The 24049-nt window shown below is 50.1% G+C and overlaps 1 protein-coding gene across 4 annotated transcripts in view; it reads left to right on the forward strand.

Annotated features, from left to right (window-relative positions):
- LOC119961152 (parathyroid hormone 2 receptor-like) overlaps positions 1-24049 on the forward strand; it is a 454460-nt gene that overhangs the window by 372002 nt on the left and 58409 nt on the right. For all 4 annotated transcript variants that reach the window (XM_038788634.1, XM_038788635.1, XM_038788633.1 and 1 more), the window contains 2 exons: positions 2601-2667; positions 21664-21758. In XM_038788634.1, the coding sequence (XP_038644562.1) occupies positions 2601-2667; positions 21664-21758 (162 nt within the window). The remainder of the gene's footprint in view (positions 1-2600; positions 2668-21663; positions 21759-24049) is intronic.

A 24049-nucleotide genomic window follows, 5' to 3' on the forward strand; every position in this document is an offset into this window, starting at 1 on the left:
TCTTAAACCCATATCCTCACCTTAACCCCGTAACCCAGTAACTCCACCTAACGTTTCTGGACTCAAGGGCAATTTAGCATGGCCAATCCACCTAACCTGCACATCTTTGGACTGTGGGAGGAAACCGGAGCACCCGGAGGAAACACATGCAGACACGGGGAGAACGTGCAGACTCCGCACAGACAGTGACCCAAGCCGGGAATCGAACCTGGTACCCTGGAGCTGCGAAACAACAGTGCTAACCACTGTGCTACCATGCCGCCCACCCCTCTACCGACGTCCGCTTCTCCATCCAATCCGCCTCTCCCTGCAACTCATAACCTAACCTGCACACAAAGGGGTAATTTATCATGACCAAGCCACCGAACCCGCTCGTCTTTGGACTGTGGGAGAAAATCGGAGCACCCGGAGGAAACCAACCCATAAGGGATGAACATTTAATATAAACCGATGCTCCTTTCATTGGACAAGCTGAATATTGGTGAAAAGGTTCTATCAATATTCTAATCTGCCTGATTGTGTTTTGTGGCTAACAGTTATAAGCATCCCACCAAGTAAACATGGGGCTGAATTTTACATATTTTGGCCATGCTCAGCTAGGTGAATCTGCTTTCTGTGCAGGGAGGGGCCATGGCCCAGCATCGGATGGCCTAGTAGCAGCCACCTGGCAGGTAGGTGGCCAGTTAGTGGCCTAGAAAAGGGAGAGAGGGGGTGAAGGTCCATGCCAAATCTGGGGCAGGATTCTCCCTTACCAGCGGGAAAATCGGCGCCAACCACTTCGGCGTCAACAGCCCCTGAAAGTGCGAAATTCTCCGTACCTTCAGGGTCTAGGTGGACGGCGGAGGGGTTGGCGTGGCGCCAGCTGATGCCAAAGGGACTGTGCGAGTTAGCGCATGCGTCAAAGGGCACCTAGCGCCTGCACAGAACTGCCAGCGTGGTTCTGCGCATGTGCAGACCACCCAGCATATTCTGGCGCATGTGCAGGGGGTTGTCTTCTCCACGCCGGCCATGGCGAAGCCCCGCAGGGGCCGGCGCAGAAGGAAGGAGTGCCCCCACGGCACAAGCCGTCCCGCAGATCGGTGGGCCCGGATTGCGGGCCAGGCCACCGTGGGGGTCCTCCCCCAAGTCGGATCCCCCCCCGCGCCTCCCGAGGACCGCACCAGCCAACTTACCTGCCAGGTCCCACCGTGTGGGACTATGTCTAATCCACGTCGGCGGGACTGGCCACAAACGGTCGGCCACCTGGACCATCGGGACCTGGAGAATTGCCGGGGGGGGCGCTGCCAATGGCCCCCTACCGACGTGCCGTGAACCCCGCCCCCGCCCAAAAACCATCAACGGAGAATACGGCAGCCGGCGTCAGGGCAGCGGGGCGGGATTCGCGCCATCCCCCCACCCCCGGAGTCTAGCCTGGAGCATCATGCGGTGGACGGAACTAGAAGCCAGTCGAGCCTACAAATTTGAAGCTAATTTATGCTCTTGCAATCTCTCTTTATTTCTTATGGCAGACTCAGAAAAAAGTTAACTGAAGTCAAAGCACAGATAGGTGTTGCCACCTTCGAAATCTGTTGCTACCAGTTGCCATGGTCCCGATGTCAGGCCATTTCTTTTGCCTTGTGCAGCCTCCTCAATCTTGCGGTAAAGCACTCCTAAACTTTACCCATCCAATGCTTTAAAAATCCAGCTTGTTACTTGGAAATTTCAAAATGGTGGGTGGGTTTCCAATTTTCCTGCCCTCTATCCTTTCATAACACCTGAGACTAGCGTGATGATATTGTATTGCCACCCCAACAATCACGCATCGTATTTGATGTCTGTGTGGGGCGTGGAGGGGGCGAGGGTGGCCTGCTGGTTTGATGCCATAAATCCAGCCCATGGAGAAATGGACAGACATTCTTCCACGGCACCTGCTGAATATCAGGTACACAGTGAGCTCTTGTACTCTGTTAGACATCAATCTATATTGTAAGGGAAAGAGGAACTCGTGTGTGGTGAATGTAATTCACACTGTATTGTGTTGTGTCCTTGTGGGCTCTGTCTGTGAGCCGTTGCGCGGCTCTGCCCATAGGGGGTGATGAGGAACTTGTACAGGCCTCCACCCTCGGCTCCGCCCATGGCTCCGCCCATGGCCCCTCCCACTACCGGAAGTATAAAGTGCTGCAGCCGTGTGAGCCTGCCCTCAGTTCTTCTGGTTGCAGGCAGGCTCAGTTGTAAGTCTATTAAAACCACAGTTTACTTCCAATCGTGTCTCGAGTGAATTGATGGTCGCATCATCGTGCAAGTGCAGATTTTAATTTTCCCACTGTTTGTACGAATAAGTTAGCTCGGGGAATTGGCACGAGGAAGAAATTGTGTGAGGGTTTGTTTGTATAAATTGTATATTTTATGTACAGTGCATTACTCTTTATTATCCAGATGCCTCAGATACCTCAATTCAACACCTGTTGTACTCTAATACAGCTACAAGTAAGGTTGTGGTGACTAAAAGGTTAGGAAAAACTTTGATCTGGATAATGAAGAAATCCAGGTGTACAGATAAAAGCTAAGAATTATAGCCCTGTTTGTCTTCAAATAATTTTTTCTTTCTTTCTGTCGCAAAGCTGCTGGGATCTAAACGTCGGCAACTTTAATTGGATTTATCAAACACCAATTCTAATAGCTATTGTGGTAAGTGTACACTTTGAAGATTTCTTGTTATAGTTTTGACAGATATGAGGATTCATAGAGAGAATTTGTCAGAATAAAATAGCTAAATATTGGAATCAATATAAATTTATTTTAGAATTATGGCAGAAAAATAATTCAAAGCTAGCCTGTGATTGCGACCTGCTGGAAAGGTGGTTTGTGTATCAGCAAACAGGAACTATCTGTTTTGGTTTAGCACTGTATGATGTAGCAGAGTCCAAAATAGTTCATTGTTAATGTTTGTTGATCAGGAGTGGAGTGAATAAGAATACTCTATGAAGCACAAAATGTAACAAGTTTCAACAGGTCATGGTGCCTTATTACAGGAGTAAAATAATATGTCTGATGAAGAAAGAACAAAATAATTGACCACATACTGACGATGAACATTATTTTCAACAAGGTTATTATTGTTGACTTTACACTTCCATTTTGCTGCAATGAGAATTTCACAGACTTTCTGTGAAATAAAGTTGTATGACATGCCTCACTTGTTTCCTGACATTTGTTACCTTGACTACCTTAACCATCAGAGAATTATGACAAACTGTTATTCTACGTTTTCCCGTACAAAAGGATGAAATGTACTGCGATGTTTCTTTAAGGATTGCTGAATTATACTGCGAGATGCAATGTAAGTGAGTTGCTCACTGTGAGAGATGTAGTAACATCTTATTGAGCTCGTGCAAAGAGGTGATGGTTAAGGAACACTTTGTGGTATTCTAAGCAATTATATTTGCGTTTCTGTCTCACTAAAGTGGTCCTCAACCTTAGTTTAGCATTCCTTCTCGACAATTGTGTTTGGGGTTTCCATAGCAATGAACCACCTTTGATCACAGTCACTTGCAGTTCCAAAGTGAGCTCACAGATTTATTTTTAAAGAAGAGTTGAAGGTATGTCTGAAAACCTGATCTTGAAGCAATTTTTAAAAAAATGAAGAATCACTGAGGAACTTAGTTATATCATAAATAGCTCATTATTATCTGGGCTCATATTTACAAACAAAATTGAAACTTCCAATGGATACAGATGTGCTGCCTGGTATCCCCTGTGGATGCCTCTGATATCCTCTCTGCTGTTTGAGACTTGGGCTAGATACCCTGAACATTCCCAGAAATCTACTCCAGGTGTTGGATTTTATGCCCACTCGGCATGGTTGCAGTTGGGAGGTGGGCAGGAAAAAAAATGGCAGGTGCGTATCCCACCTTGACTCAGTCCCTATAATGAGGGGAATGGGTAGATACCCACTAGTCTACCCTCCTTAGGCTTATTGAGACCCTTAAATGGCCAAATAATGCCTCTTAAGAACCTTAATCCATTGCCATAATATGTTGGACAGTGAAAGGCAGGTGGGAGTGGGAAGGCCATTTTTAAAAAATATATTTTATTCAAGGCATTTTCAGATTGTATACAAAACACAACATATAAAAACTTTGTCCCTTTGCCCTCCAGGAGACAGACCATAAGGGGCTGGAGGATGAGCCCAAGGAGGATAGAGGGCAGGTGTGAAAAGGGTCCGCCATGCTCAGTGGACCTGGGAGGTCCTCATTATATCCAGATTGTCATAGGACGTGACTGCGTCCGTCAACTCAAACCCGCTCCCCCCCGTCCCTCTTCCCCCCATTTCCCTCCTCCCCCTCATTTACTTCCTACCCCCCCAATCCCCCTCCCCTCCATTTCCATCCTTCCCCACCCCCAATTCCCCCATTTTCCTTCTGCCCCAATCCCACTCCCCCCCCCCCCCCACAAACCCCCTCCCTGAGCACCCTGTTCCACCCTCCAAGGGCCTGTGTTACAAAACTCCAGGATGATGGCCTGTGTTGGCACTGTCAGCAGGTCACTATACAAGTTAGGAGATTGATGATAACCCGCTGTGTGGGAAACTCTGCTCCTCTGTTTCCGCTAAAGTCTGACTCCTGTCTTTCTGCTGACCGTGCACTCACACCCATCCTCTGACCAGTGTCTGCATAGGGAGCTTGGACTGCTGTGCCTGGGGAGAGGGGAGCAGGTAGGCTCAATGTGAAGTTTAAGGTGACAGAGACTTCACGTGTATCAGGTGTAACATGTTTTAATAGTGAACATTTTATGTTTCCATTCCCCCTAGATGCAGATAGTGACCTGCCCAGTGCCTACTCAGGATTCCTCACTCATCTTTATCTTTCGTGGCCTACTGCCACATCTAGGTGTGACCCAGGGTGAACATCAGAGGTGGAGGCAACCTGCTGCTTTCCGCGTCCTGTAGTCTTTGATGCCCTTGGTGGACATCCTCTGGAGGGCTTGTAGCCGGAGGGCCGCGGCCAACTTATAGGTGGCACAGGCATCACCACCCTCTTTTGCCCACTGCCCTTGAGATACACTGGTGTCAGGAGGGGAGTGGGATTCAGAAGAACTGGAGACAGCGGTGGCCTCAGCTGTGGAAGGCCCAGCGCTTCCTCCTCCCTGACGGTGCCTATAGGTCACTGGGGGACTCCATTGAATGGACGGCAGGCTGGAGTGAGCTCCAGTAACCTGAGTCACCTGGCACTGCCAGTCCTGGAGGCTCCCTATGGTCTGCACCATGGTGTCGGTGCAATCAGCAATGCTGCTCAGTGACTGGGCCACGCTCTAGAGTGCCTCGGTTATGTCCAACTATGTCTGGGACATGTCCATCAGTGACTGGGACATGATGTCAAGAACCTCAGCCATGGTTGTCACAGACTGAGCCATGCCTTAGGCATCACCACTCAAGATGCGGATGTTGTGCTCCAGGTTTTCACTGCGGTTGCCACCCTAACAATGTTGGAACAGTGCCACACATTTTTGTCACCATCTGCTGCACCGGAAGTCTTAGCAACTCCTCCGGCTTTGCGGTTACTAAAATGTCTCTGACATCCCCTCCTGAGAGCCACGGCTGCTTCCTATAATCTGCATCAGCTGCCCAGAAGCCTATTCACTAATGTTGCCCACCGAGGTGTGTGCCTCTGCGCTGGTGGAAGGTGGGGGTGATGCCTCAATGGTGGTCTTCTCGGAGCTCTTCTCTGAGGTGGGCTCTTGGGTGGGGGGGGGGGGGGGTGGAGAATGACTCCGGATGTGCCGGCCACATCAGATGGAGAATCTGCAAGTCAAAGGCCATGTGGTGAGTGAGAGGGAAGGATCTTTTTGTCTGACATGAACAACTCAGTTGAGACAGGTCATCTGGGAGAAGCGGTAATGGGTCCCTACCACTGTGGCGCAAGCCAACCTCGCTGTCGGTGACTACTCTCTCCTCAGACAACCCCGTGATTTCCAGGGCCCGTTCTCTTAGGGATTGAGGACTCACATCTCTGGCATCCTGCCCTCCCGTCTTGGCCCTTCCTTGCTTATTATGGGTTATCTTCTCCTGCAGGGACACAGAGGGCAGCGTGGGAGACACGCTTGATAGGTCAGGAGGGTCTGTAGCAGTGACATGTGTATGCAACGCACTTGGACATAAAGGGATTGTGCCAGTGAGTGCCAGGAGGTTCTGAGGAACAAGCATTAAGTTCAGATGTGGGAAGGATGCGAGGTGTCAGCCAGTGATTCATGAAGGGGGAGCGGAGTTGGGAATTTGAGGGGGGCGGGGGGGCAGGCAGAACTGAAGCCAGGAGAGAGGTGGTAACTTACCCTTGCAGCTCGGTGGAGGTTGTTGGTCGTCTTCCAACGTTGGACATCAGTCCTCTTGGTCAAGTTTCTGGAACTGACAGGGGCTGCTACTGCCTCCCAGGCAACATTGCTGACCCTGCTGCTGGTTCTCCAACCCCCTCGGGGAGCAGGGTGGCCCCCTTCTCATCCACAGGGTCGAGAAGCCTGGTCAGGTGGCATCGCCAAAGCAAAGAGCAGGCCTGAACGCTGCCATGGTTATGTGTTGACTGGAAGGGAGCAGTGAGGGAACTTTTAAAAGCAGCTCCCTCTTATTAGCGGCGAGAAGCTGAAGTGCAGGTCAGGCAAAGCAGACAGTGAGAGATCCAGGAATGGCGAGAATCTCGTTCGGGCTCATTTTTGGCACTAAGTGCCATCGAATAGGGGCTGCAACCTCTCCACTCTGGCCATCGAGAAACACCCTGCCAAATGAACCCAAAATTAAATTTGAAATTTTTCTGTTAAATCACGCTTCTTGTTGAGACTCCTGGGGTGGGATACTCTCCTACACGGCGGGGCGGGGGATTCCGGCGGGGCGGAGTGGCGTGAGAATCCTCCGCACCTTCAGGGGTTAGGCCTGCCCTGGAGTGGTTGGCGCCCCGCTGGCCGGCGGAAAAGGGGCTTGGCGCCGCGCCAATCGGCGCCGAAGGTCCTCCGTCGGCCGGTGCGATTCGGCACATGCGCGGGAGCGCCAGCGTGTGCTGGCGTCATCCCCGTGCAATCGCACAGGTATTCGCTTCTGCACCGGGAATGACGGAGGACCACGGCCTCCGGTGCGGAGCAATAGAGTGCCCCCATGGCACAGGCCCGCCCGCAGATCGGTGGGCCCAGTCCGTGGGCCAGGCAACCGTGGGGGCCACCTCCCAGGGCCAGATCCCCCCGCGACCCCCCCAGGGGTACCGGAGCCCACCCACACTGCCAGGTCCCGCCGGTAACGGACCTACTCTAATTTACGCCGGTAGGACTGGCAAAGAACGGGCGGGACTTCGGCCCGTTGCAGGCCGGAGAATTCGGTCAGCCTCGGGGCCCATTGAGTCGCACCATTCTCAGAGGCGGGTGGCGCGACTCACGCCGGGGCAATTTTTGGGGTGGCGGGAGAATTAGGAGGACGACGGGGGCGAGATTCACGCCAACCCCCGGCGATTCTCCCACCCGGCGGGGGATCGGAGAATCTCACTCCTCAAGCTTGTTACTATTTGTGGGATAAACTAGGATAAAACGTGTCAAGAAGAACTCCATTGTGTTAGTCCTTGATTTGAAATCCACATACACAGGCCAGTTTGGTACCATTGGCAGTATTAAAGGAGGTACAGTTGTACCTCCTTAAAACCTCAGAGAACATGTAGAACCAATATCCAAGACAATCGAAAAACTGAACTGGAGAAAACAGAATGGGAAAGAACTATGTGGTGATATGTACATAGACATATCTATGTATAATTCTGCATAGTTGTCCCAATGTATATATTTGTATAGAATATTGCCACTGTATATGGACAATAATCAACACATAAGGGGCAGCTATAACCTCCCACCAGCAGGTGGAACCAGACCGGGCCGATGGACATATAGGACAGGCAAGAGCCAGACACTTGGTAGCAGGATGGACAAGAGGATAGATCACAGTAACGGAGATGGAATCATTTGTACATCGACATGCATGGTTATCTTTAAGAATAAATATTTGTAGCAACTATATGTTTGTGTTCTATATGTACCTTCATCATCAAGGAAGTAATCGAACATACCGTGGTACCAGGCGTACTGAAGATCTTGAGGGAGCCGCAAGACAAGTCACACGGCATGGTGGAAGAAGCCAGATGAGCGATCGCTCCCCCAACCCGGTGATCCAAGTAGAGGCGACTCCACATAATGCAAGACGGTGATGAGTGAGATGGATCAGTTTAAGGTACCACACCGACTTGAGGTCCGGGCAATATGGCGCGCCTTCAAGCAGCAGTTTGAGCTTATTCTTTCGGCCCATGGCTTACAGGCGCTGCCTGATGAAAGGCGTGCTACATTGCTGCTAATGACAGCTGGGTTCCAAGCGTTCCAACTGTACAATTTGTTCAGTTTTCAGAAAGGCGAGTAGAGCCACGAGGAAATTGTTCAACGCTTTGATGGCGACTGTTCCCCTAAAAGCAATGAAACTTTTGTGAAATATGTGATCAGGTCTCACGCCAAGAAAGACAAGGAATCATTTAAAGGTTTTGCGATGGATCTGCATTCAAAGGGCCAGTTGTTCAATTTTGGACAGTTGCAATCTTCAATGATCTGAGACCAGATCACATGTGGGATCTCAGATGGTGTGCTGCGAGAACAACTATTAAAGGAAAACAAGCTCACGCTGGATGCCACTATCAGGGTGTGCTGGGCAAGTGAGCTGTCTGTGCAGAGGAGCAGGGTCTTCCACACAGCCAATGCTGATACCGATCCAAGAAAGGGTTCTGGCACCACAAATGCTGAGACGCAGTTTTTAAAAATGTGGTCCCAATGTGGGCGGCCATTTCAAGTGCTATGGTGTGCAGCCCAACTCACAACGCGGTCTTGAAGGAGGTGGCCATTTTGAGAGTATTGCTCCGCACTGGCGAAAGAAACGTGCTCGTGATGGGGGTGGCCTTTTTGAATAAATCAATAAAAGGCGTCAGACGACACGTGGTCTCCATGGGGGAAGCCATTTTGGACAGCAAATCCGATCCGCCGTTTTGTGCCTGAACTGTGACAACGGACACCCGCTGTAAAGATGTCCGCAATTTAACAAGAACTGTGGCAGAAAGGGTAATTTTGCTCACCGCTGCACAATGGACGGGCAGTGCAGAGGAACCCGAAGCAGGGCAAAAGGGTTGATCACCGGGCTGCTGTGAACATGGTTACAAGAAATGAGTCGAGCATTTTGGCCGGCCTGGGCCAAGAAGTGACGTGCACCGTCTGCAGTCACAGTGAGACGCAAGTGGGGACCATCGAAAACAGGTGATTGATCCAAGTAATGCTCAGTGGAACGGTCATGAAGTGTAAGCTTAATACGGGAGCGAGGGCCAAACTGATTCCGTTCTCGGTTGTGCGGCAGCTCAACACAGTACCTCACATTGATCCAGCAGGCATCATTCTCAAGGACTACAATGGGCATCAGATTGTGACTGTGGGAGAATATGAGCTGGATGTCACCATTAACAAGATAACTCACAGGATACAATTCTCCAGGGCAGCATGTGGCACAGTGGTCAGCACTGGGACTGCGGCGCTGAGGACTCGGGTTCGAATCCCGGCCCTGGGTCACTGTCCGTGTGGAGTTTGCACATTCTCCCCATGTCTGCGTGGGTTTCACCCCACAACGCAAAAATGTGCTGGCTGGGTGGATTGGCCATGCCAAATTGTCCCCTAATTGGAAAAGAGAAATAATTGTCTACTCTAAATTTATTTTAAGAAAGGATAGGATTCTCCGTAATAGTGGCGGAGCGTGACTCACTTATTGGTGTGCAGGCCTGTGAACAGCTAGGTTAGTCAAAAGGGTTTACGCTGCAGGTCTCATGGAGTCTTCCCAACGCGTCTCTCCAACACGGTGGAGGCCATTTCCAAGACACATCCAGATCTATTTCAGGAGTTTGGCACCTTACCATTCACCTACAGTATACAGCTGAAGGAAGACGCAAGACCAGTGGTGCATGCGCCCAGGCCGGTTCCTGCCCCGCTGAGGGAGAGACTCAAGGCCGAGCTACAGAGAATGACAAACCTGGATGTCATCAGGCACTTTGAAGAGCCACACACTGGGTGAACTCGATGGTCTGTGTAAAAAAACGGAATGGGGACCTGAGAATCTGCATGGACCCCAAGGACCTCAATGCGACCAACAAAAGAGAGCACCATCCCATCCTAAAAAGGGAGGAGATTGCATGCGAGATGGCTGGGGTGACGTGCTTCAGCAAGCTGGATGTGTCACAGGGCTTCTTGTAGCTCAAGCTTGATGAGGCAAGTACAAGACTGTGCACTTTCAATCCGCCCTTTGGCCGGTACTGTTTCCAGCGGAATCATCTCTGCTTCGGAAATATTTAATCGGGCCTGGAACACATAGTGGAAGGGCTGCCAGTTGTATGTGTATATGTAGATGACATCATTATCTGGGGACCCACACGTGAGGAACATGATGCTCGATTCTTGCAAGTGTTCCAAAGGGTCAAGAAAAATGGCCTCCAACGTAATAGGGTGAAATGCCAAATTGGTGTGGATGCCATCACGTTTCTGTGACAGAATATCATCAAAGGGGGTGCAGCCGGACGATGAGAAAATTAAGGTCATCGTCAACATGTCGAAGCCCACAGGTAAAAAAAGGGTGTACTGCGAATTCTGGGCATGATCAACTTTGTTGGAAAATTCATTCCCAACCTTGCCTCAAAAATGGCCCAGCTCAGGGAGTCCATTAAAAAGGATGTGATTTTCCAGTGGTTGTCGAAACTTCAGTAGGAATGGAGAGCGCACTGTGTCTCCCTAACAAAAGCGCCCGGGATGGCTTTTCTCGACCTGGCTAAGGCTAAGGAGACTGGATTGGAGCGCTGCTGCTGCAAAGAGTGTGAATGTAAACTGGCTGCCGGTAGCATGTGCCTCGGAAAGAGTGTCTGCCCATCAACTCTATCCATGCCCTTCAACCTCCGTCTTTCTAATGAAAACCGTCCGAGCCTATTCAGCCTCTCCACATAGCTAACACCCTCCAGACCAGGCAGAATTCTGGTAAACCTCCTCTGCACCCTCTCCAAAGCCTCCACTTCCTTCTGGTAGTATGGCGACCAGAATTGTGCACAATATTCCAAGTGTGGCCTTGCCAAGGCCAATGCAACTGGAGCATGACTTGCCAGTTTTTATACTCAATGCCTGATCCAATGAAGGTAAGCATTCCGTATGCTTTCTTGACTACCTTGTGTTGCCACCTTCAAAGATTAGTGGACCTACATGCCCAGATCTGCCTGACTTTCTATATTCCTAAGAGTTTTGCTATTTACGGCATATTTCCCCTCTATTTTAGAACCACCAAATGCATTACCTCACATTTGTCCGGATTAAACTCCATTTCTCTGCCCAAGTCTCCAACCTATCGATATCCTGCTGTATTTTCTGATAACCCTCAACACTATCTGCCATTCCACCAACCTCGGTGTCATCACGAACTTACTAATCAGACCAGCTACATTTTCCTCCAAATTATTTATGTATACTGCAAGCAACAGAGGCCCAAACACAGATCCCTGTGGAACACCACTAGTCACAACCTTCCATTCAGAAAAACACCCTTCTACTGCTACTTTTCCTTCTGTGACCGAGCCAGTTCTGTATCCATCTTACCACCTCACCTCTGATCCCGTGTGACTTCACCTTTTGTACCAGTCTTCCATGAGGCACTTTGTCAATGGCTTTACTGAAGTCCATGTTAACAACATCCACTGCCCTCCCCCATCAATCATCTCTGTCACCTCCTCAAAAAATGCAATCAAGTTAGTGAGGCACGACCTCCCGGTCACAAAACCTTTCTGTCTATCTCTAATGAGTCCATTTGTTTCCAAATGGGTATAAATCCTGTCCCTGAGAATTCTCACCAATAATTAACCGACATGTGGCTCAATGGTCTATAGTTTCCAGAATTATCCATGCTACCTTTCTTAAGCAGCGGTGCCACATTATTCTCTAGTCCTCTGGGATCTCACCTGTAGCCAATGAGGATACAAAGATGTCAGTCAAGGCCCAACAATTTCCCCCCTTGCTTCCCTCGGTATTCTGGGGTAAATCCCATCCAGCCCAGGAGGTTTATCTACTTTGATATCTATTAAAAGACCCAATACCACCTCCTTTTTGATGTTAACATGATCCAGACTGTCCACACACCCTACCCAAGAATCATCTTCCACAAAGTCCCTTTATTTGGTGAATACTGATGCAAAGAACTCATTCAGTACCTCTCCCATTTCCTCTGGCTCAACACGTAGATTCCCACTACTGTCCTTAAGTGGCCCAATCCTTTCCCTGGCCACCCTCTTGCTTTTTACATATGAATAAAAAGCTTTGCGATTCACCTCAACCCTACTTGCCAAGGACTTTTCATGAAGGAAACTATGAAGACATGGGGCTGGATTCTCCACAGCCCCGCACCGAAATCAGGTTTGGCTCAGGGATGGAGAATCCAATTTCACGCCGAAATCGGGCACAGTGCCGGTCCGGCAAATCTCCGAGACCCGAGAATCGCCGTGTTCACGGAGTACTCCACGCAGCTGGGGGGTCATTGCTAGAGGCCCACCCAGCGATCCTCCGCTCTCAGCCGGCCGTGTTCCCAACGGTGTGGTTCTAACCACCTATAGACGTTCGGGAAGCTCGCGTGGCAGCTGCGGACTCGGTCCTCAGCCGCCCTGGTGGGGGGTGGGGAAATCGAACATCGGGGGGACCTGAAAGGCGGCTAGGGGATACACGGGGCGGTCGTATCTTTGTGTGCAAGGCCGATGGGGGGGGCCTACATTCTTCATCTGCCTCCGCTATGGCACGTCCGCCATGGCACTCGGTGCGCCCGCTGGAGGCCGCCGCTGTGCGCATGTGCGGACTCAAATCTGGACGTGCGGGGGCCAGTATCCACAGCTAAAGCTGCATGAAACAGTCTGGGTCCCTGCTAGCCCCCTGCAGGTCAGTGAATTATTTAAAAGGGTGACAGTAGATAAGCAATGGCAAACATTCAAGGAAGGCATGGGGGAACTGCAGAAATTTTTCATTCCTCCCTGGCACAAATGCAAAATTAGTAAGAGGGCCAGTCCATGGTTTACAGAGGAAATCCGATCCATGGAAGAAGCACACAGATTGGCCAAGATTGGCGTCGGGTCGGAGAATCGCCGGGGCTGCGCGAGAATCCCACCACACTGCTCCGGCGCTGGCCAATCGTGGTCGCCGCGACGCCGGTCGGGGACTGTTGAATGCGGCCCCTGCAGTGATTCTCCGCGCTCGGAGGGCCGAGTGCCTGCTGAGTTCCGCCGAGTCCTGCCGGCGTGGTTCACATGGCGACCGATCGGTAGGCGTGCTGAAGGGGCAGGGACGTATGTTCCTCCGTGCTGGGCTGCTGCAGGGCTCTGCCATGTTGCCCGCGGGCTGGCATGGAGACGGCAACCACCGCATGCGCCGGCGCGGAGATGGCCGTCGCGCGCATGCGCGGACCCACGCCGGCCATGCAGGGCTGGCTTTTGATGCCGGAGCAGCGCACAGCCCTCCGGCGCCGTTCTAGCCCTCTGAAATCCGGAGAATAACTGGGCCAGGATGCCCGTTGACGCCGGCGTACAGCACTCCAGTGTTTACTCTGGTGTCACACTTGGCCGGGATTTCGGAGAGAGGTCTGAGGATCGGGAGCAGTATAGAATTCATCAAAGAAGGACCAAGGGATTAATTAAGAAGGCGAAAATACAGTACGGAAGTAAGGTTGCAGGGAACATAAAGACTGACACTAAGGGTTTCTATATATATGTGAAGCGAAAGAGATTGGTCAAGACAAATGTAGGCCCCTACAGACAGAAACAGGTGAATGTATAATAAGGGACAAAGAATTAGCTGAGCAATTGAAAACATACTTTGGTTCTGTCTTCACAGACGAGTACACAAATCAGATTCCAGAAATGTTGGAGAATGAAAGGTTTAATGAGAGGGAGGTACTGCAGGAGTTCAATATTAGTTGAGCACAGTAAGAAGTCTTACAACACCAGGTTAAAGTCCAACAGGTTTGTTTCAAATACTAACTTTAAGAGCACTGCTCCTTCCTCAGGTGAATGAAGAGGTATGTTCCAGAAACATATATATATATGTAGACAAATTCAAAGATGCCAGACAATACTTAGAATGCGAGCATTTGCAGGTAATTGAATCTTTACAGATCCAGATAGGGGTAACCCCAGGTTAAAGAGGTGTGAATTGTCACAAGCCAGGACAGTTAGTCGGATTTCGCAAGCCGAGGCCAAATGGTGGGGGATGAATGTAATGCAACATGAATCCCAGGTCCCGGTTGAGGTTGTACTCGTGCGTGCGGAACTTGGCTATAAGTTTCTGCTCGGTGATTCTGTGTTGTCGCGCGTCCTGAAGGCCGCCTTGGAGAACGCTTACCCGGAGATCAGAGGCTGAATGCCCTTGACTGCTGAAGTGTTCCTCGACTGGAAGGGAACATTCCTGCCTGGTGATTGTCGCGCGATGTCCGTTCATTCGTGGTCGCAGCGTCTGAATGGTCTCGCCAATGTACCACGTTTTGGGACATCCTTTCCTGCAGCGTATGAGGTAGACAACGTTGGCCGAGTCGCACGAGTATGTGCCGCGTACCTGGTGGGTGGTGTTACCACGTGTAATGGTGGTATCCATGTCGATGATCTGGCACTTTTTGCAGAGATTGCCATGGCAGGGTTGTGTGGTGTCATGGTCGTTGTTCTGAAGGCTGGGTAGTTTGCTGCAAACAATGGTTTGTTTGAGGTTGCGCAGTTGTTTAAAGGCAAGTAGTGGGGGTGTGGGGATGGCCTTGGCAAGAGCACGGTAGCATTGTGGATAGCACAATCGCTTCACAGCTCCAGGGTCCCAGGTTCGATTCCGACTTGGGTCACTGTCTGTACGGAGTCTGCACATCCTCCCCGTGTGTGCGTGGGTTTCCTCCGGGTGCTCCGGTTTCCTCCCACAGTCCCAAGATGTGCAGGTTAGGTGGATTGGCCATGATAAATTGCCCTTAGTGTCCAAAATTGCCGTTAGTGTTGGGTGGGGTTACTGGGTTATGGCGATAGGGTGGCGGTGTTAACCTTGGGTGCTCTTTCCAGGAGCCGGTGCAGACTCGATGGGCCGAATGGCCTCCTTCTGCACTGTAAATTCTATGTAAATCTATCTATGTAGGATGTTCATCTTCATCGATGACGTGTTGGAGGTGGCGAAGAAAATGTCGTAGTTTCTCCTCTCCGGGAAAGTACTGAACGACAAAATACTCTGTAAGTTGTGTCCTGTGTTTGTCTTCTGAGGAGGTCAGTGCGGTTTTTTGCTGTGGCGCGTTGGAACTGTCGATCGATGCGTCGAGCGCCATTTCCCGTTCATACGAGGGCATCTTTCAGCGTCTGTAGATGTCTGTTACGCTCCTCCTCGTCTGAGCAGATCCTGTGCATATGGAGAGCTTGTCCATAGGGGATAGCTTCTTTAATGTGTTTAGGGTGGAAGCTGGAGAAGTGGAGCATCGTGAGGTTATCCGTGGGCTTGCGGTAAAGCGAAGTGCTACGGTGACCGTCCTTGATGGAGACGAGTGTGTCCAAGAATGCAACTGACTTTGGAGAGTAGTTCATGGTGAGTCTGATGGTGGGATGTAACTTATTGATGTCATCGTGTAGTCGTTTCAGTGATTCTTCGCCGTGGGTCCAAAGGAAAAAAATGTCATCGATGTATCTGGTGTATAACGTCGGTTGAAGGTCCTGTGCGGTGAGGAAGTCTTGTTCAAACTTGTGCATGAAGATGTTGGCGTATTGAGGTGCGAATTTGGTCCCCATGGCTGTTCCGTTCGTCTGGTTGAAGAACTTGTTGTCGAAGGTGAAGACGTTTGATCCAGAATTAAGTGGATGAGTTGCAGAATTGCGTCTGGAGATTTGCAGCTGTCGGTGTTGAGGACTGAAGCTGTTGCAGCAATGCCGTCGTCATGGGGGATGCTGGTGTAGAGTGCCGAGACATCCATTGTGACAAGGAATGTTCCTGGTTCAACTGGTCCATGGGTGCTGAGTTTCTGTAGGAAGTCCGTCGTGTCACGACAGAAGCTGGGTGTACCTTGTACGATGGGTTTTAAGTTGCCCTCGATGTAGCCAGATAGGTTCTCACACAGGGTCCCATTGCCTGAAACGATAGGACGGCCTGGTGTGTTGACCTTATGTATTTTCGGGAGGCAGTAGAGATCTCCAATGCGGGGAGTACATGGGATGAGGGCACATACTACATCTAATATAAATCTAATACAGTTAGTGGTTACTACCACATTCACCCTCTGTTAAAAAAGAGTCCGGCGAGGGTGGTGGAAAAATTTACAAGTTAAGTCAAAATTTTACAAGTTTAGTCTGTCGGGGCAAGGGATGGCGAAGGGAAACCGGGAGTACTCGTCGACCACATTCAGGAAGTGCGTGTTTCGGTCGGTGGAGGGGAGGGGACCTTTGAAGTCCATGCTGAGGTGCTCAAAGGGGCAGGATGCCTTCACCAGGTGCACTCGATCTGGCCAGTAGAAGTGCGGTTTGCAGTCTCTGGTGACAGTCCTGACCTCCTCAGTGGAGTAGGGCAGGTTGCGGGCCTTTATGAAGTGGAAGAACCGGGTGACCCCAGGGTGACAGAGGCCATCATGTAGAGCCCGGAGTCGGTCCACTTGTGCGCTGGCACATGTACCTCGGGATAGGGCATCTGGGGGCTCGTTGAGCTTCCCGGGGCGATATAAAATCTCGTAATTATAGGTGAAGAGCTCGATCCTCCACCTCAAGATCTTATCATTCTTGATCTTGCCCCGCTGTGTTTTATTGAACATGAAGGCAACCGACCATTGGTAGGTGAGGAGAGTGAATCTCCTGCCAGCCAACTAATGCCTCCAATGCAGCACAGCTTCCACAATGGCTTGGGCCTCCTTTTCGACAGAGAAGTGCCGAATTGCGGAGGCATAGAGGGTGCAGGAAAAGAATGCCACGGACCTGCCCGCCTGGTTGAGGGTGGCGGCCAGAGCTACGTCTGATGCATCGCTCTCGACCTGAAAAGGGAGGGACTCGTCGACCGCGTGCATCGTGGCCTTGGCGATGTCTGCCTTGATGCGGTTAAAGGCCTCAGCTGTCAGGGGAAAAGCTGTGGACTGAATGAGTGGGCGGGCCTTGTCCGCATAGTTAGGGACCCACTGGGCATAATAGGAGAAGAACCCCAGGCATCGTTTCAGGGCTTTTGGGCAGTGGGGGAGGGGGAGTTTCATGAGGGGTCGCATGGGGTCGGGGTCGGGCCCTAGAACTCCATTTTCCACAACATAGCCAAGGATGGCTAAGCGGTTGGTGCGGAGCACGCACTTCTCCTTATTGTACATGAGATTAAGGAATTTGGAGGTGTGGAGAAATTTACGAAGGTTAGCGGCGTGGTCCTGCTGATCGTGGCTGCAGATGGTGACGTTGTCTAGGTACGGGAAGGTGGTCCGCAGTCCTTACCGGTCAACCATTCGGTCCATCTCATGTTGGAAGACCGCGACCCCGTCAGTGACGCCGAAGGAAACCCTAAGGAAATGATAGAGGCGGCCATCTGCTTTGAACGCAGTGTATTGGCGATCCTCCTTGCGGATGGGGAGCTGGTGGTAGGCGGACTTTAGGTCCACTTTGGAAAAGACCCGATACTGTGCAGTCTGATTGACAATATCAGATATGCGTGGGAGGGGATAGGCGTCGAGCTGCGTGTACCGATTGATGGTCTGACTGTTGTCAATGACCATCCTGTGTTTCTCCCCAGTCTTTGCTACTGCCACTTGGGCTCTCCAGGGGCTGTTGCTGGCCTCAATGATGCCTTCCCGCAGAAGCCGCTGGACCTCCGACCTGATGAAGGTTCTGTCCTGGGCACTGTACCGTCTGCTCCTGGTGGCGACAGATTTGCAGTCCGGGGTGAGGTTTGCAAACAAGGAAGGTGGATCGACCTTAAGGGTCGTGAGGCCGCCTACGGTGAGGGGGTCTGCCGAATTTTAACGTTATGCTTTGGAGGTGGCAGTGGAAGTCCAGACCGAGTAACAGGGCAGCGCAGAGGTTGGGGAGGATGTAGAGTCGGAAGTTGATGAACTCCACGCCCTGGACGGTGAAGGTCGCGATGCAGTACCTCCGGATTTCCACAGAATGGGATCCGGAGGCCAGGGAGATTTTCTGGGTAACGGGGTGTACCGCAAGGGAGCAGCGCATTACCATAGTGGGGTGGATGAAGCTTTCTATGCTCCCGGAGTCAAAAAGGCAGGAAGTCTTGTGCCCATCGAATTTCACCGTTGTCGTTGCGGTTGCGAGGTTGAGATTTTGTGAGGCCGGGACTGGTCGAGGGCGATCGAGGTGAGTTGGGGCTGATGCTGGGAGACCCCGGGCTGGTGAGCGGTGGTGGCAGGCGATGAGCGGCCAGACGAACTTCCCGATGAGCAGGAGTCCTGAGGCGCTGTCCATAATGGCGCCGAATATGGCGGCGCCCACGGGGCACACATGGCAGGCGGGATTAAAGATGGCGGTGCCCACGGGCCACACATGGCCTGCGGGGCGGAAGATGGCGGTGCCGCACGTGGGGGGTGTAGGAACGCTGGGCCTAGAAACAGCGGCGACTGACTGGGCCTGGCACACAGCAGCAAAATGTCCCTTCTTTCCGAAGGTCTTGCAGGTTGCGCTCCGTGCTGGGCAGCGCTGCTGGGGGCGTTTGTTCTGCCCGCAGAAGTAGCATTTGGGCCCCCCGGGTTTGGCTGGCTGCCGTGGTGAACACAGGCTTGCGGTGGGCTGGGGTCGGTAGCTGGTGGGGCCCACGATGCCCATGAGGGTGCTATGCGGTCGGGGGCGTACGACTGGACGTTACGGGAGGCCACTGTTAATGAGTTCGTGAGCTGCCTGGTTCCCGCAAGATCCAGCGTACCCCCCTTCAATAGGCGCTGGCAGATGTACGCCGACCCCATGCCCGTAACAAAAGCATCTCTGATTAAAAGTTCTGTATGCTCGACTGCTGAAACTGCCTGGCAGTCACAGTTCCTCACCAGGATGTACAGGGCACGCCAGAAATCATCTAGGGACTCACCGGGGAGTTGCTGTCTCGTGGACAGGAAGTGCCTAGCATAGACTTTGTTAACCGGCCGAACGTAATGTCCTTTCAGGAGCTCCATTGCTGCAAAGTAAGTGGACGCATCCCGGATGAGAGGAAAAATGTCAGGGGTCACCCGTGAATAAGCGGTCTGGTACTTCTGTGCGTCCGAGGGTTCTTCAGCGGATGTTTGGAGGTAGCTTTCAAAGCAGGCTAGCCAGTGGTCAAAAGCAGACGTAGCGTTGGCTGCTTGAGGGCTCAGCTGTTGGCTATCAGGCTTGATGTGGAGATCCATCGTTTAAAAACCTTGCTTAATAAATTGATGCACTATCAATTACTGCAAAGATGAGAGTAGTGAATAGTCGCGGCTTCATTGAGCAAAGATGTGTGGCCTCATGTAGCTGCTACCAGAATGGGAGCAGCTCCGGTGAGCACACACATTTATACACCACCTACTGGGCAGAGCAAGCAGGCAGGGATTTACCCATGTACCTCTAGTACAGGGGCCTTACCGTACTACATCTAATATACATCTAATACAGTTAGTGGTGACTACCACAATGGGTCCTTTTCAAATTGGCAGGCAGTAACTAGTGGGGTGCCAGAGGGATCAGTGCTGGGACCCCAGCTAGTCACAATATAGATTAATGATTTGGATGAGTGAATAAAATGTAACATCTCAAAGTTTGCAGATGATGCCAAGTTGGGTGGGAGGGTGAACTGTGATGAGGATGCTGAGATCCTACAGCAGGATCTGGACAGGTTGGGCGAGTGGGCAAATCAATGGCAGATGCAGTATAATTTGGATAAGTGTGAGGTTATTCACTTTGGAAACAAAAACAGGAAGGCAGATTACTACCTGAATGGTTGTAAATTGGGAGAGGGGGTAAGCATGTAGGTGCAGCAGGCGGTAAAGAAAGCTAACCTTCATTGCCAGAGGTTTCGATTACAGGGGCAGGGATGTGTTGCTGTAATTATACAGGGCCTTAGTGAGGCCACATCTGGAATATTGTGTACAGTTTTGGTCTCCTTATCTGAGGAAGGATGTTCTTGCTCTCGAGGGCGTGCAGCAAAGGTTTTCCAGGCTGATTCATGAACGTGCATTCTGTGGAACTGTCAAGACATTTAAATCTCCAACCCCTTTAAAGACAGTTTCCACAGCCTATCATCATCATAGAGTGCAGTGGGATGGGGGAGGGAAGGGGGGGGGGGGGGGGGTGCAGTTGCTGGGGCTTTAAGTTCATGACTTGATCGACAGATCCAAGCAGCTATATAGAGATTAGCTGTCATTGATGTGGGGCTGTGAATACAAATGTTTGTTAAGTATTTGAAGGAAATTATTGTTTTTATAGGGGGGTTAAGTTCTTGAACAGATTAAAATGTTATGAGTGAGAGTTTTTTCATGTAATGAAGTCTGCAATAGACCCTCGGAACATTATTTTCTTTCATCTCTGCTTTGGTCCTGCGGTCTGCTAATGGTGGATACTGGATTGGCATGGAGCATGGAAGGACAAAGGGTGGTTAGGTGTTCATGGGGTGACATCAATTTGCACTAACCTGACATAGGGACTATCAAGGTCCATGGGAGTGGTTTCAAGGGCATAGAGGATATGAGGGGCCATGGAGATTTGGTGTGGGACATGCAGTGCCATAAGTTGGCAAGGATAGGGCATGGGGCATGTTTGGGGGCTGAGGGAGTGTGAGGGCCAGAGGGCTGTTGTTTCTTTTATTGTAACTGAGAGTAAGTCCCAGAGCACGAAAGCAGGTTCTTTAATCAGCATGTCTTAGCACCCAACAATCCCTGTTGCCACCTCTGCACTTTTCCCATGGTTGGTGGGCATGAATCCAAGTTAACAACTGCTTCTGCGGAATGAAAGCCCAAAGATTCAGGGGAATTTCTCATGAGTTGATTGGCGGGCGTGGGAATTTTCCGGACTCTGTGCTCCCCATCTGGGAGCAATAATGCAGTGTGCTACGTCTTCAGTGCTGGGAATGAAACACTCAACACCATGTACTGGTAGCAAACACTCTCAAGTTAATTATACTTCTGGCCAAATGGACAGTAAAAGTCTGTCTCTTGTGCCTCGACCCTAACATCAGATCTCAGCTCAACTAATTTATACTGTTCTTTATTCCACGTTCAGTATTCTGTAGCTGTCTGAAAGAATGTGGCTAATACAGTGCAACTTGTATTAATATTATCCAACGTAGATTCCACAGCATACTTATTTGTCTTATAACTGATAGAGAGGGCCCTATGTTCCCATTAGTGGTGACTGAATGTGTATCCATTCTGCTAATCCATTGCACCATTCAATCCCTCACTTAAGATATTTTGAAGGAGCTTCCTGCCAGTGTGCTCATAGCTGCTCTAAATAGTCTTGTAAATGGCTCAAAAACAAGATAATGCCATCAGTAACAATGCGTACTAATTTTGCTGTAATTAGATTGCAAAAGATAATTAGCATAAATCAGTGTAGAAAGATAAACGCTTCCTAACTACATAAGAAGGATGGGTGGTTACAGTGTCAGTAAAATAATGACTTATTTCTGTCTCATATTTTTCAGGTAAATTTTATTTTGTTCATCAATATTGTTCGGGTCCTGGCTACCAAGCTTCGTGAGACAAATGCTGGACGATATGATGCAAGGAAGCAGTACAGGTAACCTGATGCGGTACCAATCTATTGTTAAAATTACATGAATGTTGATTGCTTTATGTATATCATAGAATATTACAGTTACAGAAGGAGGCCTTTTGGTCCACCTAATCTGTGTCACTTTTTCTAAAGCTAATCCTGAGAAGCCTCACACCTGCACGCTATTCCTAGATCCTTGGATTTTTTTCACCTTCAAGTGTTTATCTAATACCCTTTTGAAAGCTATTACTGAATTTGTGCCCATCAGTCTATTATGCAGTGCCTTTCAAACCCAACCAGTTCTTTAAGGGTTTTCCACATGTTGCCCCTTGCCGTTTGCATGTCACTTTAAAATCTCTTGTTATCAGGCCTTCTTTAACTCATCAGTTTTTACAGATGCACCTTAGAAAGCATCCTATCTGACTGCATCACAGCCTGGTGTGACAACTGCTCAGCCCAAGACCATAAGAAACTACCGAGAGTCATGAACACAGCGCAGTCCATCACGCGAACCCGCCATTGACTCTTTCGACACCTCCCGATGCCTTCGGAACGCAGGCAGCATAATCAAAGACCCCTCCCACCTGGATTATTCACTCTTCCAACTTCTTCCATCGGACAGGATATACAAAAATCTGAGAACACGAACGAACAGATTCAAAAATAGCGTCTTCCCCGCTGTTACCAGACTTCTGAATGACGCTCTTATGGACTGAACTGATCTCTCCATGCATCTTTCCTACTGAGTAGCACTACACTCCACCCAATAACTGTGTCTATATGCTCCACCCGATACCTGTGTCTATATATTTATATTGTGTATTTATTGTATGTCCTATGTTTCTTCATGTATGGAGCAATCTGTCTAGATCGTACATAGAACAATATTTTTCATCGTACCTCCATACACAGGACAATAAATCCAAATCCATCAGCTATTGGAAACAATTCCTCTTTCAAAGAACAAAGAACAAAGAAAAGTACAGCACAGGAACAGGCCCTTCAGCCCTCCAAGCCCGTGCTAACTATGCTGCCCGACTAAACTACAATCTTCTACACTTCCTGGGTCCGTATCCCTCTATTCCCATCCTATTCATGTATTTGTCAAGATGTCCCTTAAATGTCACTATCGTCCCTGCTTCCACCACCTCCTCCGGCAGCGAGTTCCAGGCACCCACTACCCTCTGTGTAAAAAACTTGCCTCGTACATCTCCTCTAAACCTTGCCCCTCGCGCCTTAAACCTATGCCCCCGAATAATTGACCCCTCTACCCTGGGGAAAAGCCTCTGACTCTCCACTCTGTCTATGCCACTCATAATTTTGTGGACCTCTATCAGGTTACCCCTCAACCTCCATCGTTCCAGTGAGAACAAACCGAGTTTATGCAACCGCTCCTCATAACTAATGCCCTCCATACCACGCAACATCCTGGTAAATCTCTTCTACACCCTCTGGTCGTGTGGCGACCAGAATTGAACACTATACTCCAAGTGTGGCCGAACTAAGGTTCTATACAGCTGCAACATGACTTGCCAATTCTTATACTTAATGTCCCGGCCAATGAAGGCAAGCATGCCATATGCCTTCTTGACTACCTTCTCCACCTGTGTTGCCCCTTTCAGTGACCTGTGGACCTGTACACCTAGATCGCTCTGACTTTCAATACTCTTGAGGGTTCTGCCATTCACTGTAGATTCCCTACCTGCATTAAACCTTCCAAATGCATTACTTCACATTTGTCCAGATTAAACTCCATCTGCCATCTCTCCGCCCAAGTCTCCAAGTTATCTAAATCCTGCTGTATCCTCTGACAGTCCTCATCGCTATCCGCAATTCCACCAACCTTTGTGACGTCCACAAACTTACTAATCAGACCAGTTACATTTTCCTCCAAATCATTTATATATACTATGAACAGCAAAGGTCCCAGCACTGAAACCTGCGGAACACCACTAGTCACAGCCCTCCAATTAGAAAAGCACCCTTCCATTGCTACTCTCTGCCTTCTATGACCTAGCTAGTTCTGTATCCATCTTGCCAGCTCATCTCTGATCCCGTGTGACTTCACCTTCTGTACCAGTGTGCCCTGAGGGACCTTGTAAAAGGCCTTACTAAAGTCTATATAGACAACATCCACTGCCCTACCTGCATCAATCATCTTTGTGACCTCTTCGAAAAACTCTATCAAGTTAGTAGACACGGCCTCCCCTTCACAAAACCATGCTGCCTCTCACTAATACGTCCATTTGCTTCCAAATGGGAGTAGATCCTGTCTCGAAGATTCCTCTATCTCAACTCTTCATGATATTAAACAT

This window comes from Scyliorhinus canicula, chromosome 2 (assembly GCF_902713615.1).
Source record: "Scyliorhinus canicula chromosome 2, sScyCan1.1, whole genome shotgun sequence".
Lineage (NCBI taxonomy): Eukaryota > Metazoa > Chordata > Chondrichthyes > Carcharhiniformes > Scyliorhinidae > Scyliorhinus > Scyliorhinus canicula.